The sequence below is a fragment of the Canis lupus genome, chromosome 4 (genome assembly GCF_048164855.1).
Source record: "Canis lupus baileyi chromosome 4, mCanLup2.hap1, whole genome shotgun sequence".
In the NCBI taxonomy this organism is placed as follows: Eukaryota; Metazoa; Chordata; class Mammalia; order Carnivora; family Canidae; genus Canis; species Canis lupus.
The window spans coordinates 22,247,477-22,265,807 of NC_132841.1; the positions used below are offsets into that span (position 1 = coordinate 22,247,477).

At 57.1% G+C, this 18,331-nt stretch overlaps 1 protein-coding gene across 2 annotated transcripts in view; it reads left to right on the forward strand.

Annotated features, from left to right (window-relative positions):
* Positions 1-389: 389 nt before the first annotated feature.
* The window catches only part of ADAMTS14 (ADAM metallopeptidase with thrombospondin type 1 motif 14), a 78,227-nt gene continuing 60,285 nt past the window's right edge, over positions 390-18,331 (forward strand). For both annotated transcript variants that reach the window (XM_072823450.1, XM_072823451.1), the window contains exons 1-2: positions 390-471; positions 2,207-2,649. In XM_072823450.1, coding sequence (XP_072679551.1) covers positions 390-471; positions 2,207-2,649 — 525 coding nt within the window. The remainder of the gene's footprint in view (positions 472-2,206; positions 2,650-18,331) is intronic.

Consider the following 18,331-nt stretch of genomic DNA (forward strand, 5'->3'; position numbering starts at 1 on the left):
CCCGCCCTCCCGCCCCGCCCCGCCAGCGAGCCCACCCCCGGCCCGGCCCGGCCCGGCCCGCGCCGCCGCCCCCTCGGCGCTCCCGCCGCGTCCCGCCGCGTCCCGGAGCGTCCCGGAGCGTCCCGGAGCGTCCCGGCGCGGGCGGCCCGACCGGCAGGCGGCAGGCGGCAGGCGGCACGGGGGGCGCTGGCGCGTCGGCCGCTCCGCTCTCCCGCCGGCGGCCTGGGGCGCGGAGCCCGCGGTCCGGGAGGCGGCGGCGCAGGCGGAGGCCGGGGCGGGCGCTCGGCAGTCGGGGCGCGCTGCAGCCTCGGGGCTCGGGGCTCGGGGCTCGCGGCTCGCGGCTCGCGGCTCGCGGCTCGGGCGCCCTCGGCCCGCGTCCGCGCGGCCACATGGCTCGGCTCCGCGCGCTGCTGTCCTGCCTGCTGCCCCTGCACTGTGCGCTCTGCGCCGCCGCGGGCAGCCCGACCCCAGGTGCGTGCAGGGCGGGCGCGCGGGGCGCGGGGCGCGGGGGTCAGGCTGGCCCGGGGTGGGGGGCGCCCCGAGGAGCCGGGGCAGCCTTGCAGCCGGTGGGAGGCGGTGCGCGCCCGGGGCTGGAGCTCGTTTCTTCCCCCACGTCGCGAGCGCTGACCCACGATTGCTCTTCCTTTCTGGCACAAGCGGTGGGGAGAAGCCCCGGGAGAGGTTTTGGGGCTATGGAGTCTCTTCTCAGGGGGCTGGACATTGGCCTTTGTCTCTGTACTTCGCACTCTCTCTGCTTTGCATTCTCTCTCTCTGTCTCACTCACACACGCACGCACACTCTTGGTCTGGCTCTGTCCTGGGTGCCTTTTACTTTCCGTGTCTTCACTGTCTCCAGCTGGTGTGCGCGTGTCTGACGGTCTCAGCCTCGCAGGATCAAGCGGGCAGGTGGTTGCCCCGCACCCCAGGGAGCACCTGGCACTCACGCTCCTGCGCGGAAAGACGCGCACAGCCCTCTCCTCCGGCGCTCTCGAGCTCTGTGCACACACTCTCCCTCTCACACACACCGACCAGACACCCCGCACCCTCACCTGCTGTGGCTGTGAGCATGGGGGGGGGGGGGGGCTGGTCATTTCCAGGCAGGGTGCCTGCTTGTCTGAGCTCTGTTCATGACCTGGAGTGGGGTCTCTGTAGCAGAGATCTTGGGGGGGTCTTAATGAGTAAAGCCAGGGGAGAGTCTGCACTCCCCCACCTGAACTGCCTCCGGCATGGGGGGTTTTCAGGAGACCTCATTTTCTAGGCTTCATCAGTAGCATGAAGGGGGCCAGGGAGGCGAGAGATCGAGCCATGCGGAATTGAAAATCCCTCAGACTCCAGTCCCTGAATCACCACGCCTGGGAGCCAGCGAGCTGTCATTCCTGCTGGGCCTGGCCGGGCTCAGGGAGAGCTGTGTGAGGACCTCGCTGCTGGCATGCGGCCTGGAGCACGGGGTCGTGACCTCACACTTAATTCAGTCCGAGTGGGCAGGTCACCCCACGCGTCTCCTTTTATTTTTGAAGATCTATATTTACCGGGCTTGGTGCTGGGCCACGTAGAAATCTCTGCAAGCCTCTGTTTATTTTAAAAAGTTCTCTTTCTAAACTTGGAAGAATATAGAACCTGTATTGCCTCCCTCCCCTCTGCTGCTCCTCCTTTCTCCCTGACACGTGCCCAGGATCCCCTGGGTTTCTAGGTGTGTTTGTTTTGCCAGCTGTGTTCAGAGAGCTTGGCGAGGCGGGCCCTACCCCAGGCTGGGCTCGCGAGTGACTTCAGCGCGCTGCGCCCAGGGAGTTGGGGCAGATCCCGCCATCCCTCTCTGTGCCCTGGGGGCTTTCGGGGAACATGAGCCCATCCCTCAGTAGTACCCAACGTTGGAAGGCTCGTTGCTTGAGTGACAGACAGGACTCTGGCCTCATTTCTTCTGTTAAGTTTAACAGGGCCTTGGGGACTACAGGGAGCAAGTTTTGTCCACAGAGAACTTGGACCCCATTCATCCAAGTGCAGAGTCCAGAAGCTCTGGATGAGTATTGGATGAACTTGGGCTAAGGGGTCCCTCCAAGGTGACGCTCAGGGCTGCAGAGCGCTCCCTCGCCCCCGTACAATTGCCCCCCATCCCACCCCACCCCACCCCATCCCACCTCACCCCACCCCACCCCCGGCTTACCTTTGCACAGGCTACGTTGATAAAACTCCTTGTTTACTTTCAGCAGAACCACGTCTCTCCAGAAAGCTCAGTGACTATGATGTGACAGTGCCATGCAGCACAGATTTTCGGGGACGCTTCCTCTCTCACGTGCTGTCCAGGCCAGCGGCAGCCTCCACGGGGAGTGGGGTAGTGGAGGGGCCACCGGCAGCACAGTCGCCCTCCGGTCACCTCCGGGTGGCCCGCAGCCTCCGGCGCCCAGAAGGAGCGAGCCTGCAGCCCGGCCGGGTGGGGCGCTCCTCCCTCTATTTCAACGTTACCGTGTTTGGGGAGGAACTGCATTTGCGCCTGCGGCCCAACCGCCGGCTGGTGGTGCCCGGAGCCTCGGTGGAGTGGCAGGAGGACTTTCGGGAGCTATTCCGTCAGCCCTTGCGGCGGGAGTGTGTCTACACCGGGGATGTCATGGGCATGCCCGGGGCAGCTGTCGCCATCAGCAACTGCGACGGATTGGTAAGGGACAAGCCTTTCATCAAGCTTCCTTTTGCCCCCTGCCCAGGCTACCTGAACCCATCCGACTATTTTCTCCTGGACTCCCCTGTATTTGGGACTCCTAGGGGCACAATGTGTGGTTTGGGCCACGGGCTTCATTGCCTCCATGAGCTCTGCATACCCCACTGGCCACAAGGTTCACACTTAGCAAGTGTGCAGGGCCTGGTTAGGATGGTGCCTTGTTCCTTCCCTCACCATCCATGGACACAGGGGAGCTACAGCTTGCCAAGGGCGCTTCTCTGAGCCCAGACACATGCAGGAGTAAGGAGGGCAGGCTCTGCTGGGGTTCAGTCCTGGCTGAACTCGTTGGCCGTGAGGCTTCGGAGATATTACTCACCTTCTCTGCACTGCTCTCCCTTATCCGTGAAGCGAGGATTTATTCATAATGCATGTACTTACTTGGTGTGTCCCCTATGCTCAGCACTGTTCAGGCTCCGGGGGACGCCACAGGGCGTGGGTACACGTGGTCCTTGTCCTCATGAAGCTGATGTGGTAGTGATGATAATAGGACCTACCTTACCCTACCGGGCAGATGGTTGGTGATTGGCACCTGCCTGGCATGGGGTCAAGGCTCTGTGGGCGTGATGAGCTGCTGTTATGATTTTTTTTAAGGACTTATTGATTTATTTATTTGAGAGAGTGAGCATGGGCATGAGTGGGGAGAGGGGCAGAGGGAGAGGGAAAAGTAGACTCCCTGCTGAGCAGGGAGCCCGACACGGGGCTCAATCCCAGGACCCTGAGATTATGACCTGAGCTGAAGGCAGAGGCTTCACTCACTGAGCCAGCCAGGTGCCCCTGCTGTTATGATTCTTACTGTTATGTCCTTCTCATCCCCCACTGTCTCTGGTCCTAAGGCCAGCCTGCTCTTTCCCAGTGCTCTGCCCTGTGAGTTCCCTTTCTCAGGACCTGTTTCTTCCTCCAAAGCTCAGGACGCCCTGCTCATTGGCTACCTATTGCAAACCAGAAAGCCAGGGGTGGCCCCCCATCTGCAGCTTGACTCGTGCTGGGATGTGACTCCATCCCCCCGTGTTTTGGGCCTTTGTGAGCCTGTGTGACGGGTCCCAGGACCCTGATGGGCATTCTGGCCTCTACTTTGTCAGGGATGAGCTGATGTGTCCCGGGACCTCAGCCACAAGGACCCCCTTGTTCTGTGCTTTGGCCATAAGTGAGGGATGAGTCAGATTGGGGATGAGAGAGGGGGTCTTTCTTTACTAGCAGGGCTGCAAGCACTTCTCACTGTCTTCCCATCCTTGTCAGGTGTCTTCCTGCTGAATGTCACACTACCTTTGTCTGGGCCAGTGCTTCTTGATCTTTTTTTCATTATCACCGCCACCCCTGAGGAGTCTTTTTAGCCATTTTTTTTTTCTCTAACTGCCTTCCTCCATGAAATTTTAATACCACAGATGTGCTGCACATCTGTTTATAAATTGTATGTGTATCTGCCCTTGATACATATATGAAAAGAATACATCTTTTGCTTTCCAAAGAAGCGGTTTGTGTCTCACTGGAGGTGATAGAGGTCCTGTTGAGAGGAATGGTCTTGGCAGTGGTTGGTTCTCAAAGTGGAGTGGATGCCGGAATTACCTGGAACAGAAGGGTTCTGTTAGGCAGACTTTGAGAAACCCAGGTTGTCCTGAGGCCTTGTCCTGACTCCAGGGCAAGCCTTGGCTGCCTGCCACCTGCCCTGGATCAGCGGGTTTGTGCGGCTGAAGGCTGCTGGCTAGTGCTGTTCTGTGGCCGCAGTTTGGGTTGAAAATCCAAGGGCTGCTTGTAGTCACCCAGGGATCCAGTGTCGGTGCAGACAGAGAGACAGAAAGTCCTGGTGCAGGCCAGTGGCTTGACTGAATTACATGGTGAACTCCCACAGCCCTCAGCCCCTGAGGCTGTCGGCCGTTCAGTGACAGGCCTGCATCTCCCACTTCTGCTACCGCTGTAAAAGTACACCGGGGCCCCAGCAAAGGGGTCAGTGGATGAGCAACACCATTACGATGTAATTGTCCACAGTCTTTGCTTGCCACCAGGCCACCGTTTCTGCTCGTGGCTGTCTCCCGAGCCAGTGCCCAGGCACAGCCCAGCGCAGAGACCTCCCCGGGGCAGGGATTTCCTCGTTTCCATCCCATTCTGGAAAGCTACCCTGTCCCATGAGAGCAAGGGGCTGTTCATAGTGACCTAGCTGAGCCATCTTTGGACACATGGGCCACAATGCATCTCTGATAAGATTTAACTCCCTATCTGTATGTGGTCTTTGGATTTTAACCACAATTTCCTCAGTACCTCAAGTCCCGAAGTTATTCTTTCTTAAAAAAATATGTACTGACCATTGGCGATGGGCAAGGCCCTCAGGGGGATTAAGAAAATGAACATGACATATAGAGGGGCGCCTGGGTGGCTCAGTTGATTAAGCTACTGCCTTTGGCTCAGGTCATGATCTCAGGGTCCAGGGACTGAGCCCTGCATCAGGCTTCTGCTCAGCGGGGAGTCTGCTTCTCCCTCTCCCTCTGCCCCTACCCCCTGCTCGTGTTCTCGCTTACGTGCGCTCTCTCTCAAATTAAAAACTGGAAAATCTTAAAAAAAAAAAAAAGTGACACACAGACTAGTAGCAACAGGGAGCCCTTCCCACTGCAGGCCCAGCCCCTGGTGGGTCACGTGCAGGAAACTGAGCCATGGCAGGGAGATCTGAAGATAATGCAGACAGCTTCTGGTAGCACAGGACCTTATAGTTTGTAAAGCCCTTCAGTTGCATGTGGTGTGTATGCAGATGTTGCCTTTACCCTGCTTTGCAGAGACCCGTCCCTGACCTCAAGGAACTTGGGTGCCAAGCAGGAGAAACCCCTCTAGTAATTTCAGCATTAACTTTTTGGTTTTCTGAAGCATGGTTGGGATGGTACTGTCGATGGAAGTGAATGTTGTCTTTGGTGCCAGAGAAGGTGATATTTGAACTGGCCCTTGAAGGGTGAGTGGAAGTTTTCTGGGGCCAGAGGGTGGGAAGGGTATCCTGGTCAGAGGGAAGCCTGAGTGAGAGCTGGAGGGGATCATCCCAGGAGATACACTGGAAAGGTGGGCCTTGGCCTGACCTTGAGAGAAGGGCAGGATAAGAGAGGGAGCCCAGAGTGGAAGTGGGGCAGCCTGTTAGCTGGGAGGAGTCGGAGGCACATGGCTGTGTGACCCTGAGCAAGCTGCCTGCCTTCTCTGGGCTCCACTTGCCTCCTGGGTACATCTCAGAGGCTGGAATGGATTGGCTCAGAGCTCCTTCCAGCTCTAGCATTGGTGCTTTTGTGACACGGGCAGGCCTTGCTGAAGGAGTTTGAAGCCAGACCCCTCTAAACCTATAGCTGAAAAAAAAATAAAAATAAAAAAAATAAACCTATAGCTGACACCTCCCTCCCTGGCTGGTCCTAGGATTTGCTCTGTGCCAGACCAGGGTTGCATTGCAGGTACAGCGAGGAAAGACATCAGCCCTGAGCATGGCCCTCATGGCTGAGCAAATCTTCCAACTGTGAGGTCTTGAACAAAGACCTCTTTGTGTGGACAGACTGCAGCCATTTGGATCTTAGCTACTCTGGTGAGAAGTGCCATGTCTAAACTGGGGGCTTGATCCTCATTTCCAACTGGAACCTGCGGTGGGGGGCAGCCATCTCCTGCCATCCCATAGAGTCACTCAGCCATGGGCACTGGGACAGATACTGGGAGGATTCTGTGCACTGGGGTTAATTCATGCTAACACTGAGGATTGGGTACTTCACCTCACTTCCCACCTGTTCTTCTGAAGAGCCTGGTGTGGCACAGCGGTGGGGAGGGGGGTCACGAACGACTTAGGGATGAGGAAGCCAGGACCTCTGCCCTGGATGAGTTTGTAGGATAATGGGGACCCAGATGTAAAAGCAGACACATTACAATCCTGTGTGAGGCTGCAGGAGGACCAATTTTTGGTTAGGGCATCTAGGAAGGCTCCCCGAAGGAGGTGGCATTGGCTCAAGACTGTTAAAACATTATAAACATGAAAGAAAGTGCTGGGCCTCTGGCCAGCAGGAAGAATGACTGACCCAGGGCAGGCTTGAGAATGTTTGGGGGAAGGGAATAAGAGATGTGGGGAGGCCATGTTCTACCTGCAGAGTGTTTTCCCTCGGGGCCAGGGGCAGCTGTCAGACCCTAGGGTCCCCCACTGGGAATGTGCCCAGGCAGCAGCAGCAACCTGATAGACCGCTGTCCAGAGCCTTTCTCGGGGAGCCCAGCCAATCAGTGAGGTGGTTCCTCCGATACTGCTGTGACCTCCAGCCTCTGAGGGCCTGTTGGCTGGGGGCCAAGTATAGAACGGACCTCCGTTAGCCATGCTCTGAATTCCTGGGAGGAACATGGAGCCCTGGGGTCGGGGCCAGTTCTTTGTAGGTCCAGGAGAGATTGTGGGGCACAGCAATGGGGCCAGCAGAGTAGAGACCCCACGTACAATCTAGAGCCCAGACTGCCTGAAAGGGTCTGGCCAACTGCCATTTCTGCCTCTCTGGGTCCCGGGCCTCACTGCCCCTGCACTGGGGTGATGGGGACTTGGCTGTGCTGTGCATCCCCCCTTTTGCCTTCAGCGACTCCGTGAGTCACAGGCCTGATGTGGAAGCAGAAGGCACGTGTAAGCTTTGTCACCATCTGGTTCCATTTTCCACCCTCTGCAGATCCTGCATATTTAACGGGTTACAGAGTAGACCCCTGGCAGGCTGTGTGAGGAGGGGCAGGGGGGGCCTGAGTCCCAGCCCTGCTTCTTACCCCAGCCTGTTGTACCAATCACACCAGCTCTCTGAGCCTCAGTCCTTTGTCTGCGGAATGGGATTATAGCAGGGGAGGGGGCGGATGGGGATGGATGGTAACAGGGTTCCAGCTTTCATTATGGGGTGATGAAATGTCCTGATTGTGGTGGTGGTTGCACGGCTCTGTGCGTTTACTAAATGCCATTAAATTCTACACTTTAAATGGGTGAATTGTATGGTATATGAATTGCGCTTCAATAAAGCTGTTACAAAATGTGGCTGGCCAGCAGAAGGGCCTGAGAGAGGTGTTGTTAGTAATTACAGGGACACAGTCTAGGGTGGCGGAGACTGTGGGGTCTCTTTGCTCCGGTCCAGACTAGCTGCATGACGTTGAATGAGTTTCTAAATCCCTCTGTGCTTAGATGCCTCATCTTTAAGGAGTCGGGGAAGAGCAACCACCTGTGGGATTGTTCAGAGGATTAGGTAAGAGAATGTAAAAAAAAAGGTTCAGGGTCTGGTATATGGTGGGGTCTCCGTGGTTCTTAATACTAACATTTATTACTTCTCTACAGTAATTACTCCAGTAATTATAGTTATTATTAATAGTGCAAAACACTGTAAATATTGTTGGAGTCTGTTGTATTGCAACGGTATGTAGATGAACACTGTTCTCTGGCGCGAGTCTGAGGCCGTCTCTGGTCCCCGGGCTGGCCAAGCCCTTGCCTTCCCTCTGCCTTGGCAATCTTCTCAGTCTGATTGGCCGATTGCTCCACGCATGGACGTGTGAGCATCACGACCGATCTGATCTAACCCCACATGCCTTCCAGGACAGGGATACTGAGAGGCTCAGTGGAGCATTATGTTAACAATCTGTGGGCCCCTGCCCAGAGCCCAGCCCTTGACCAGGTCCTGGGGGTGCCGGGATGAAATCAGCCGTGCCTCCGTGTACTCCAGAAGCCCACAGTTTAAAGAGAAGGCAGGCGTGCACGGTGCGCAGTATGAACGAAGCAGGACAGGCCACACTGCATTTGAGTGTTTTGTGGGAATGTAGTGAAGCATGATGCACTGGGTGGGTGGCCTGGAGGTGAAGATTGAGAAGGAGGGGTGCCCCGGGGAGGTTTCCCAGGGGAGAGGACGCTGGGGCCGCATTTTAAAGCTGCGACAGGAGTTTGTAAAGCCAAGAGGTAGAAACTGGAGGCGTTCTGCAGGGAAGGAAATCCTGTGTCTTCGAAGGATTCAGGAAATGGCAAGTCATCCCAGCTCTCCATGGCAGAGAGGGAGTAGGGAAAATGTAGTTTGGAAAAACCTCTGCCTCCCTGTGGAGCTTAGACTTGCCTTTGCAGCCATAGGGAACCACGGGAGGTTTGCAAGCTAGAGGTACGTTAGTATTGGGGGAGGATGCCCGTGCAAGGATGCTGTCGCAGGTTTCCGGTGGCTCACTGGTGTTCCTGTCAGCACCTGTTCTTGCTCTGGGGGCTGCTCCTTGCTGGCTGGGGCATGGGTTGGCTTGGCAGCATCTTGGGAAGCCACCGGGTCTGCCCAGCTGTCCGCCCCTGCCCTGGGGATGTGGAGTGTGAGACCTAGAGTCCAGAGGTACCTTCATCCAGCCACCCAGCTGGCCTGTCTTGATCCATCTTAGCCTGTGGGCTGCCTGCCCTCACACAGCTGTGCTGACAGCCCTGGGAGGGACAGGGGTGGCCTGGTCTCACCTCCTTGCTCCCCCAGCCTGTCCAGCCTGGACGGTGGCTTCTGCTCTGCAGCCCCCCACCCCCACCCCAGCCAAGCTGATGTGTTCACACCTCCCTTGGCAGCCCCCCACCTTTGCTCCTGCCCTTCACCCCTCCCACAGGGCCTTCCCCTGCCCTCTGCTTGATGCATCCCCCATCTCAGTCACCCGGTTCCCAGAAACCAGAGACCAGCGTACATCTTTTCATTTATCTAAGTGTGGAGCATTGGGTGGGGCTCACGAGGCACAGGAGGTCGTGACTTCAGGGAGTAATGGGAGAGAGAGAAAGGGCCGGGCATACTAGGGGGCGTGAGGCTGGGGCAAACTGGAGAGGACGTGCCCTGTTTAAAGGGAGTGCCAGTTTTGCTTTGCAAGATCTCAGAGTATTTGAAAGAGAAATTAGAAATAATTATTTTTCAGCAGTGTTCTATTTAATATAGCGTGTGGGCCCGACACAGCAGGATGATTAGCTGGAGGCGTTGGGTTGCCAGTGGGGCAGTTTGTGAGGGGATGAGAGCATGGCCCCTGCAACCAGATAGCTGGGTTGACACCCCAGCTCTGGATTTTACATGCCGTGTGGCCCTGGACAGTTACTGGGCCTCTCTGTGCCTCGGTTTCCTCGTCTATGAAGTGGAGATTGTAATGGAGATCACTCCGTAGAGTTGTCCTATGTGCAAGGGGCCTGTTAGCCTGGTACTTGATGTGCTTCTGCTGTTGCTGTGGAATGGTGTGAGGTTATTGGTTGAGTCTGGTGGGTCTGAGGGGATGGATGGTGGGAAAGAAGAGGAAGTCAAGAGTACCCTATTAGTTGGCTTGACCCCATCCCCCTCAAGAGAGGTCTTGTCCCCGTCCTGACCCCACCAGGCCTGTTAGTTTTTCGAAGGCTGCACCCTGCTCCTGGCCCCGGTTTGCATTCCCACCGGGAACAGTCCCACTTGGTTCCCCAAGGGGGTGGGGTCTGTCCCAAAGGGTGGTGTGTGTCCTTAGGCCCCAGGCCTGCCTCAGGGTGGGCTCTGGGTGGCTGCTGGGCGAGTAGACCTGGTGAGGGAATGTGGACGACTTGCTTCCAAGGTCATTTGCATCTTCTCTGCCCAGTAGACGAGGAGGGACAGTGCATCTGTCATTCTCTCTGTGGCTGACCGTCCATCTGCCCCAGGCCAGTGATGACAAGCATGGCACGCACACTGCCATATGCCCCCCTGCACGCCTGGCAGACATGCCGGTCAGCTGTGGCACGCTCTCCCCTGAGTGTGCATCTCCCGGCTGTGGTCCTCACAGCCCCGCTGCAGGGGCCCAGTAGGTGTGTGACCTCAAGCCCGTCAGCCTCCCCGCTCTCTGCGGTCTCCTCATCTCTTCTGTCGCCAGAGCTCACCTCCTGTCCCGGGGTACAGGACAAGCCTGCCTGCCCACGCTTGCTCTTCAGAGTCTGCTCTTCGGAATTGATGTTTGTGGAATGAAAGCAAGAAATTGTCTGTCTGGGGGGGCCCCTCAGGAGGCTGACTTGGGTCCTGGGCCGGGAAGTGGCCAGCAGCCCTCGTGCTTGGAGTGCAGCCCCTGCGGCCCGTTCCTGGCTGTGGCTGTGAGGGCCTGGGGGCCGCCGAGGCGGAGGCCGGAGGTCGGCCGGGGGTGCCTGGGCCACAGCCAGCTCCCTGGGGGCGGGCAGCCCGGGTTTTGCTGGGCAGAAAGACGGCGTGGGGAAACCGAGGGGCTAGACCACGCCGCTGGAGGGGGGACCGGCCCGGAAGGCCCGAGCGGGCCTCACCCCCACATCCGGGGATGTCTGCTGGCCAGGCAGCCCCCGCCCGCGCCCTGGCTCCGGTGGGCAAGGCGGGCATTGCACGTGGCCGGGTCAGGCCGGTGCCCCAGGCAGCACGGTTGAACCTGCTGGAACCCCTTCGGGGGCCCAGTCTGGCAAGTTGTGTGATGTTGCTTCGCTGTGTCCCGTGAGCCACACGGCCAGGCCAGATTTTCCGAGGGTGGGGGCTGGATGCCACCTCTGGGGGTAGGAGGAGGCCGAGCCCCCTGCAAAGAGGCAAATGGACGGGGCCAGGACGACTGCCGCCAGCTTTGCCTTCGTTCTCCCACACTGACTTGTGGCAAGTCACGTGACCCCTCTGAGCCTCAGTTCCCACATCTGTAAAGTGGGGGGGCCCTACCTTGTAGCTTTATTCCTTGGCACCACGCGTGCTGCCAGAGTGCCTGGAACAGTAAATGGTGGCCTTTATCGCTATCGTTGATCTCTTGGAAGAAATACGGAAAGTGAGGCAGGCACAGTGGGTTTGTTTCCAGACCTCTGGTCACCTGTTCCGGCGCTCTTCTTGCTCCCCGGAGGGCCCTGTCCCGTCAGGGAGCCTGTCTCTCTGAGCGGGTGCAGGCTCTGGGCCCTGGGTAGTTTCCCGGTCCTCAAGGTGGTCTGGTCTTGCAGAGTTTCACCTCCTTCGTCTTCCCCCGGCTGTGCCGTGCCGTCTGCCCCGGGTTCATAACTTATTTATGATACGGAATGAAAGCCAGACATCACCTCACTGCTGCTCCTCCTGAGCACAGCCGGTGAGGGCTGGTCTGGGGGCTGGTTTTATTTTCCTTCCCCGGCATCCTCAGGCTGGCTGGAGGGAGGGCCACTGAGTGTGGCGGGGGCTGCGCTCGCCTTCCATCGGCCTCCCCTGCTCAGTGGGGCAGAGGCCCGGGGGGAGGGCTTTTGGAGGGTACCCAGGGGATACATGCATTCCCCAGACCCTGCCGTGGGACGTGTCCAAGCCATCCGCCAGGCCTGGCATTCCGTTTTCAGCGCGTAGGCCTTGCCCTGCCTTCAGAGCCTGAGAAACAACAACAATGACCGGGGCGACAATGATAACAGTAATCTTTGCAGGCTGCCTCAGCTCTGGCAGCCGGGTTTCCTGTTAGCACAAATAATCCTTGTGTTGTGAAAACCTCCAGTGATGAGTTCAGCTCAGCGTCATTTCCACATATCACCCTGACTTTGGCCCGGGTGCAGACAGCTGTGGCCAGAGGAGGCTTTCAAGGCCTCTTGATCCCCTCTTCACTTTCCAGATGAGGAAGCAGAGGCTCAGGGAGGGGAAAGGACTCACCCAGGGTCACACAGCAACTGTCAGGACCCCTGACTCCCCGTCCAGTGCTCCCCCCACGATCCCACTCAGCCTCTCCCGAGTCAGTGGATGAGGATGGAGTAAATGTTGACAGTGGCTCAGGTCATAAGCCCTGTGCTGGCCAGAGATGCAGCAGCCATGGCAACGGCTCCTGAACCCAAATGCTAAAGCGGTTGGGGCAGCGGTTGCTCTCTGGGGCGTGTCCTGGAGGTCCCTGAGCCTGGGTCCCACTTCGAGAGCAGGGTGCTCCACTTTTACATGTCATTTTTTCCCCAAAACCTGGGGAGCCAAATAAAAAAAGCCATTGTCAGCTGCCCGGATAGTGGGATTTGAAGATCAAATAAAACCTTCTGGTGTTTCTCGGCCCTAAGTCGACACTACCACTTGTTTTATTCATTTTCTTTTTTTTTTTTAATATTTTATTTATTTATTCATGAGAGACACAGAGAGAGAAAGAGGCAGAGACACAGGCAGAGGGAGAAGCAGGCTCCATGCAGGGAGCCCGATGTGGGACTCGATCCCGGGTCTCCAGGATCACGCCCTGGGCTGCAGGCGGCGCTAAACCGCTGAGCCACCCGGGCTGCCCTGTCTTATTCATTTTTAAGACATTGTAGGGCAGTGGGCTGCTGTTGTGTACATGTTACTTGTCAGACAATATTAAACACGCTACAGTCTCCTTTTCTTCTGATTTCCCTAACTCGGCTGAGGGGCCCGTAGAACAGGCCCCTTTCAGAGGAACGTTTGAAGGTGGAAACGTTTGTCAGGGCACAGTTGGCCTGAATGCAAACCCTGTTCCCAGCAGGTTGCCTGAAGCCTTTTGTCAGCCTTTGCTTTTCAGCCAACCAAATATTTATACCTTTGATCTGTCCAGCAAATGCCCGTACCCCCCAGCCACCCCCGCCCCACAGCAGAGGTTCATTTCCGCCCCTGGAGGCTGTCAGAAGCCCACACCCTGAATGAGCGACTCCAGCCCAAAGGGGCCTTGTGTTCTGTAGCCCAACGGGCTGGCCTGGGTGTATTGAGTGCTTGGTGCTTTGTCACCTCATAATTCATTGTCCCTAGATGGGGAGACTCTAGGTAAAACATGTTGCCCCCTAAGCCGGGGCCACACCGCATGGGGGAGCAGATGTCTCTCATTAAGGGCCATATGCCCAAAGGGGTTCGTTAAGGAGGCTTGGCCCCAAGGAAGCTTACTGAAGGGGGTTTTATTCTAAAGTTGGTCCCCTGGTATGACTGGGGACTTGTCCTCCTGAAGCCCACGTTTTAAAGAGGAATAGACAGGAAGATCCCCTGGATTGGGATAGAGCCCCGCCAGAGCCACTGGGGGCACAGAGGGTGGAGTGATGATGGGGTGACATGTGGGCTGGGCTGGAGGGGCATTCCTGGTGGAGCTCACAGCAGCCACACAGGTGTAGGGCCTGCATGAGCACATGCGGTTCCAGGTAGGGCACAGGGCCTGTGTGTGGCTGCAGTGGGTATGGTGGGTATGGTGGGGGGAGTTTTGTTGCTAATAATTCCAAAAGGGAAACAAACAGAGCTGGACAGGAAAAACAAGTGGTGGGGCGGTCCAGACACTGCCTCTCTCTGCGATGACTGTTGTGGCCTCCCTAACCGACCTCCCTGCCTCCATCCATGCCCTTGTTGTCCATCACCAACAGCAGCCAAGGCAGTCTTGTTGGATCCAAGCCCTCCCGTGACACACCCATGGGTGGAGCCAAGTAGGCCTGGGCTGCCAACCCTCCTCCCTGTGGGACTGGGACCTCCCTTCCCCCCTCCCTTAGTGCTCCCCTGACTGCCCTCCTTCGGAGCACCCCTCCCCCACGGCTCTTTCCTTTTTTTTTTTTTTTTTTTTTAAGATTTTATTTATTTATTCATGAGAGACACACGGAGAGGCAGAGACACAGGCAGAGGGAGAAGCAGGCTCCCTGATGCGGGACTCGATCTCAGGACCCCGGGATCATGACCTGAGCCAAAGGCAGACGCTCAACCACTGAACCACCCAGGTGCCCTCATGACAGCTCTTTCCATTTGGGATGCCACAGTTTTACCTACTGATTGCCTGTCTCACCACTTGGTAGAATGTTAGCTCGACGTGAAGGATTTGGGGATGTGGCCCCGGCACCCAGAGCGGGACCTCTCAGCAGGTATCTCATGAATGGATGAAGGCCTAGAGGACCAGTAGCAGGCAGAGATTTAGAAGTGCGTTCGCAGAGGGGTTCAGGAGTCGGGAACCTGGTGAGTGGCCCAAGCAGCCAGGTTGTGGTCATTTATTTGTGTTGCTAGTAACTGTGACAGGGCTTAGCACAGACAGGGGTTGGTGACGTGTCAGAGTTTTAAGAAATCTTGAACATACCTCATGATGCCAAGCATAGGTCAGGAGCAAGGACAGTAATGTGCCCCAGCTGGTCCAGGTTCCTCCCCGCCATGCAGAGGAGGGCAGTGAAGCCCAGAGGCCGTGTGTGGTCAGGGGCCACTCGTGGGCTGGAGCCGGGACCAGCACAAGAATCTGGGTGACTAGGCCCATGCCTCTTTCCATCCCCCCATGCCTGTCCCCTTGCATAGGGAACCTTCCCTGCCGCCGCCACATCCCTCATTTATCACTCGCAGAGGACCTGCTGTGTGTCAGACTCTTACATGCATGACCTCATCTAGGGGAAGCATGCCTTAAAATCAAGTCAGCACCCCTCTGGGCCAGGGTGATGTGGGATGGATCCGAGGGGAGGTCTGGCTGGGACCAGTGATCTGCTGGGGGCTGGCCCTCGGCTTGGGGCCCGACTGGCTGCACTTCTTCCTGGAGCTGCCCCACAGTCAGCTGCCTTGCCTCTGAGCTCTGGGGATCAGGCTGCAGGGCCTCCGTGCAGGGAGCCACTCCTCAGCTCAGGGTCTGGCAGCCACACTGCCTCCTGGCATTTGATAGCTGCTTCCTGTCTCCTTGTCCTGAAGCAGCTGCCACTGCCGGCACTCAGGGCCAAGCAGGGGGCCAGCTACAGCTCCCAGCCCGAGCTTGGTGGGCTATGGCGGTGATGGCGGGGGGACACTTCAGAGTCACGTGGCTCCTGGGCACAGGGAATGGAAAGTGGGGGTGCCTGCCAGCCTGGTAAGGTCTGCCCTGAACTCTGGCTGGGCTCCAGGGTGGGAGTTTGCTGCAGAAGGGGAGTCTCTGAGCACCTGCAGGGATGAGGCCCTGCCCTGCCCCTGGGCCAGGACCTCTGCTGCTGGGGGTACGGGGAGGGGGTGTCATAAAAAGCGAGCACCCTTCCTTTAAAAATATCTACCGGGCTTTTGAAGACCTAAGCCACTGCTCTCCACAGTGCCAGAGGACAGAGTCAATCATCACCTTCATCGTCATCAGAGAGGCACTGCTACTAATTGTTCTCACTCTCTGCACTGTGGACTCCGCAGCTTGGGTGGCCGTGACATCACCGACTTGCCGCTGGCCACCCAGCTGATCACAGCCCCCTCCTCTGGCCCACCCAGCTCAGGGCAATTTTGGTGAATTATTTTTCACTCCCAGTGGAGTCACCCCTCGAAGGAAGGAGATGGTTCGGTCCTCAGACGGCGCCTAAGGCACAAATGCAAACAATGTGGACCTTCCTTGGTCAAGCTCAGCCCAGGGACAGCTCACGACACAAGAGGCATGCAGTGATGCAGCCTGCCCACACTCTCTGCCCAGCCCCTCCTCATTCAGGGCCTGCTCTCATTGTCCTCTGGTTCCCTCCCTGTCTTGCCCGTTTCCTGCATTATGGCAAATGGATTCTGGTCGACTGACCCCAGTTGGTACTACTCTCTGTGAAACACGGGTGATCCCTTAAACATTCCATCGTTGGGAAGCTTCTGGAGTTTAGATCAGTGGGTTCCAGCCCTGGCTGCACAAGAGAATCACCTGGGCAGCTCAGAGAAAGTCCTGATGCCTGGGCCTCACCCACTGAGATTTGATCCGTTGGTCTGGGGTGTGGTCTTGGCACCAGTAATTCTGCAAATTCCCCTGGCGATTCTAATGGGCATCTATTGGTGACACCCACTGCTGTGACCTCCTGGAAAAGTCTACTGTGTGTTTGATGGAAAAGTTGGGGTCAGGCCTGGGGTGCCAGGAAAGCCAGGCCAGAGGAGGACAGAACCAGAAGAGGCTACCGCCCTGCTGTGGGCGGGGCCTCACGACTTCCCTTCCTGCCAGTAACCCTTTGGTTTCAGATGGGGACACTGAGGCTTGGGCAGGGCCTGGCTCCCAGATGCAGCCTTTATACCACTTGCAGGGAAGCTGGGTGACAGAAAAGGAAAGCTTCATTGGGGGTTTATTTCCTTTTTTTAAACTTTAAGATACTTCTTATAGGGACGCCTGGGTGGCTCAGAGTTGAGCGTCTGCCTTCGGCTCAGGGTATGATCCTGTGCTCCTGGGATCAAGTCCCGCATCGGGCTCCCTTCGTGGAGTCTGCTTCTCCCTCTGCCTGTGTCTCTGCTTCTCTCTCTCTGTGTCTCTAGTGAATAAATAAATAAAATCTTTAAAAATAAAAAGATAAAAAAAAAAGAGATACTTCGTATATAATGTTTACTGGCTCATTGTAGTAGGCCAGCATTCTGTGCAGAATTGACTTTCCTTTTCAGATGGGGAATCATAGAAAAGTTAGAAAACACCTCAGTGTTTAAAGAGAGGGTAATTGCTGCAACTTCACCAGCCAGAGACATCTCCCTAGCAGCTGGGTGCATTTCCCCCAACCTTTGGTGTGTCCTCTGTCATTTTTAAAATTGCCCCGAACCAGTACAGCCACTTCCTCTCCTTAAGGACGTTTCCCCTTAAGGATACTCAACCCATGGTATTTTTTTTTTTTTCCCTCAGCTATTTCTTCCCGTTTCTGGGCAGGGATATGAGCAGGTCAAAGCCAGGTCACATTGGAAGCAGGACTTAGAGGCTAACCGTCCTATGGTTCTGGAATGCTGCTCCTTTGGGCATCCAAGGGATGCCCATCCCTATGAGCACTGAAGCCATAGGCTCCCTACCTGAGCCACTGGGACTCCTGGGCACACCGTGAGTGGTGATGACGATAGTCCTGGCAGCAAACGGGAGCATGGGCATGGTCCTTGCTGCAAGCTGGACCGTTCTGCGTGTTCCGTGTGCATTTCTCAGAACCAGCCCACAGGATGGGTGCTGGTGTAATCCTGAGACACGGGGATTTTGTAACTTGTCCAAGATGATGGTTTGAGAGTGTCAGCCCCCAGAGATTCTGGCTCTGGCGTCTCTGCCTTTACCCAGCACACCTACCACATCGCTTCTCCCCTGAGAAGGATTTTTCAAAAAATATTTTATTTATTTATTCATGAGAGACACACACAGAGAAAAGCAGAGACACAGGCGGAGGCAGAAGCAGGCTTCATGCAGGGAGCCCGACGTGGGACTCGATCCCAGGACCTCGGGATCACGACCTGAGCCCAGAGGCAGACGCTCAACCACTGAGCCACCCAGGCATCCCCTGAGAAGGATTCTTGCTGCAGATGGACAGGGCCTAGTGAGCCTTTCGCCCAGTGCCTCCCAGGATGTGGGGCCTGCAGAGATCGTGACCCCAGGAAGGGGTGGGGGGGGGCAAGTGGTCGTCCCGGATAACTACCTCCAGCTGGTGGGGGCTGGCTGCTTCCTGATGCTTCTTCTGAGACTTTGGCCTGTCCTGGGAGTTCTCCTGCTGCCCGTGTGGGGCAGGCGTGCAGGGCATGCCAGCTGAGGATCGGCCTGGCAGCTCTCGGCTCTGTCCTCCAAGGGCTCCTTCCTCCTGCCCGTCCTGGAGCCACAGCTTGGGAAGAATCCGCTTTCAGACTTGCCTTGGCCAGGGCCCAGGCCTTGGCCGTCCAGCTGCAGCAGAGCTCCCGCGGCTTGGGGCTTCCACATCAGGTTTGAATTACACGGAACCTCGGCGTCCGCGGGCCCCGTCCCAGCCGTGCTGACTCACGCTTCCGTGGTCACGGGCGGCCTGCACGTCTCGTGCACGAGTGTCGTCTGAGTGCGCGTGTGTTGTCTCCGTGCCTGGGTGTCTGCTGTCGGCCCGCACATGCGTAGGCACCGTCCTTCTGCGTGGCCTCGTGGTGCGTGC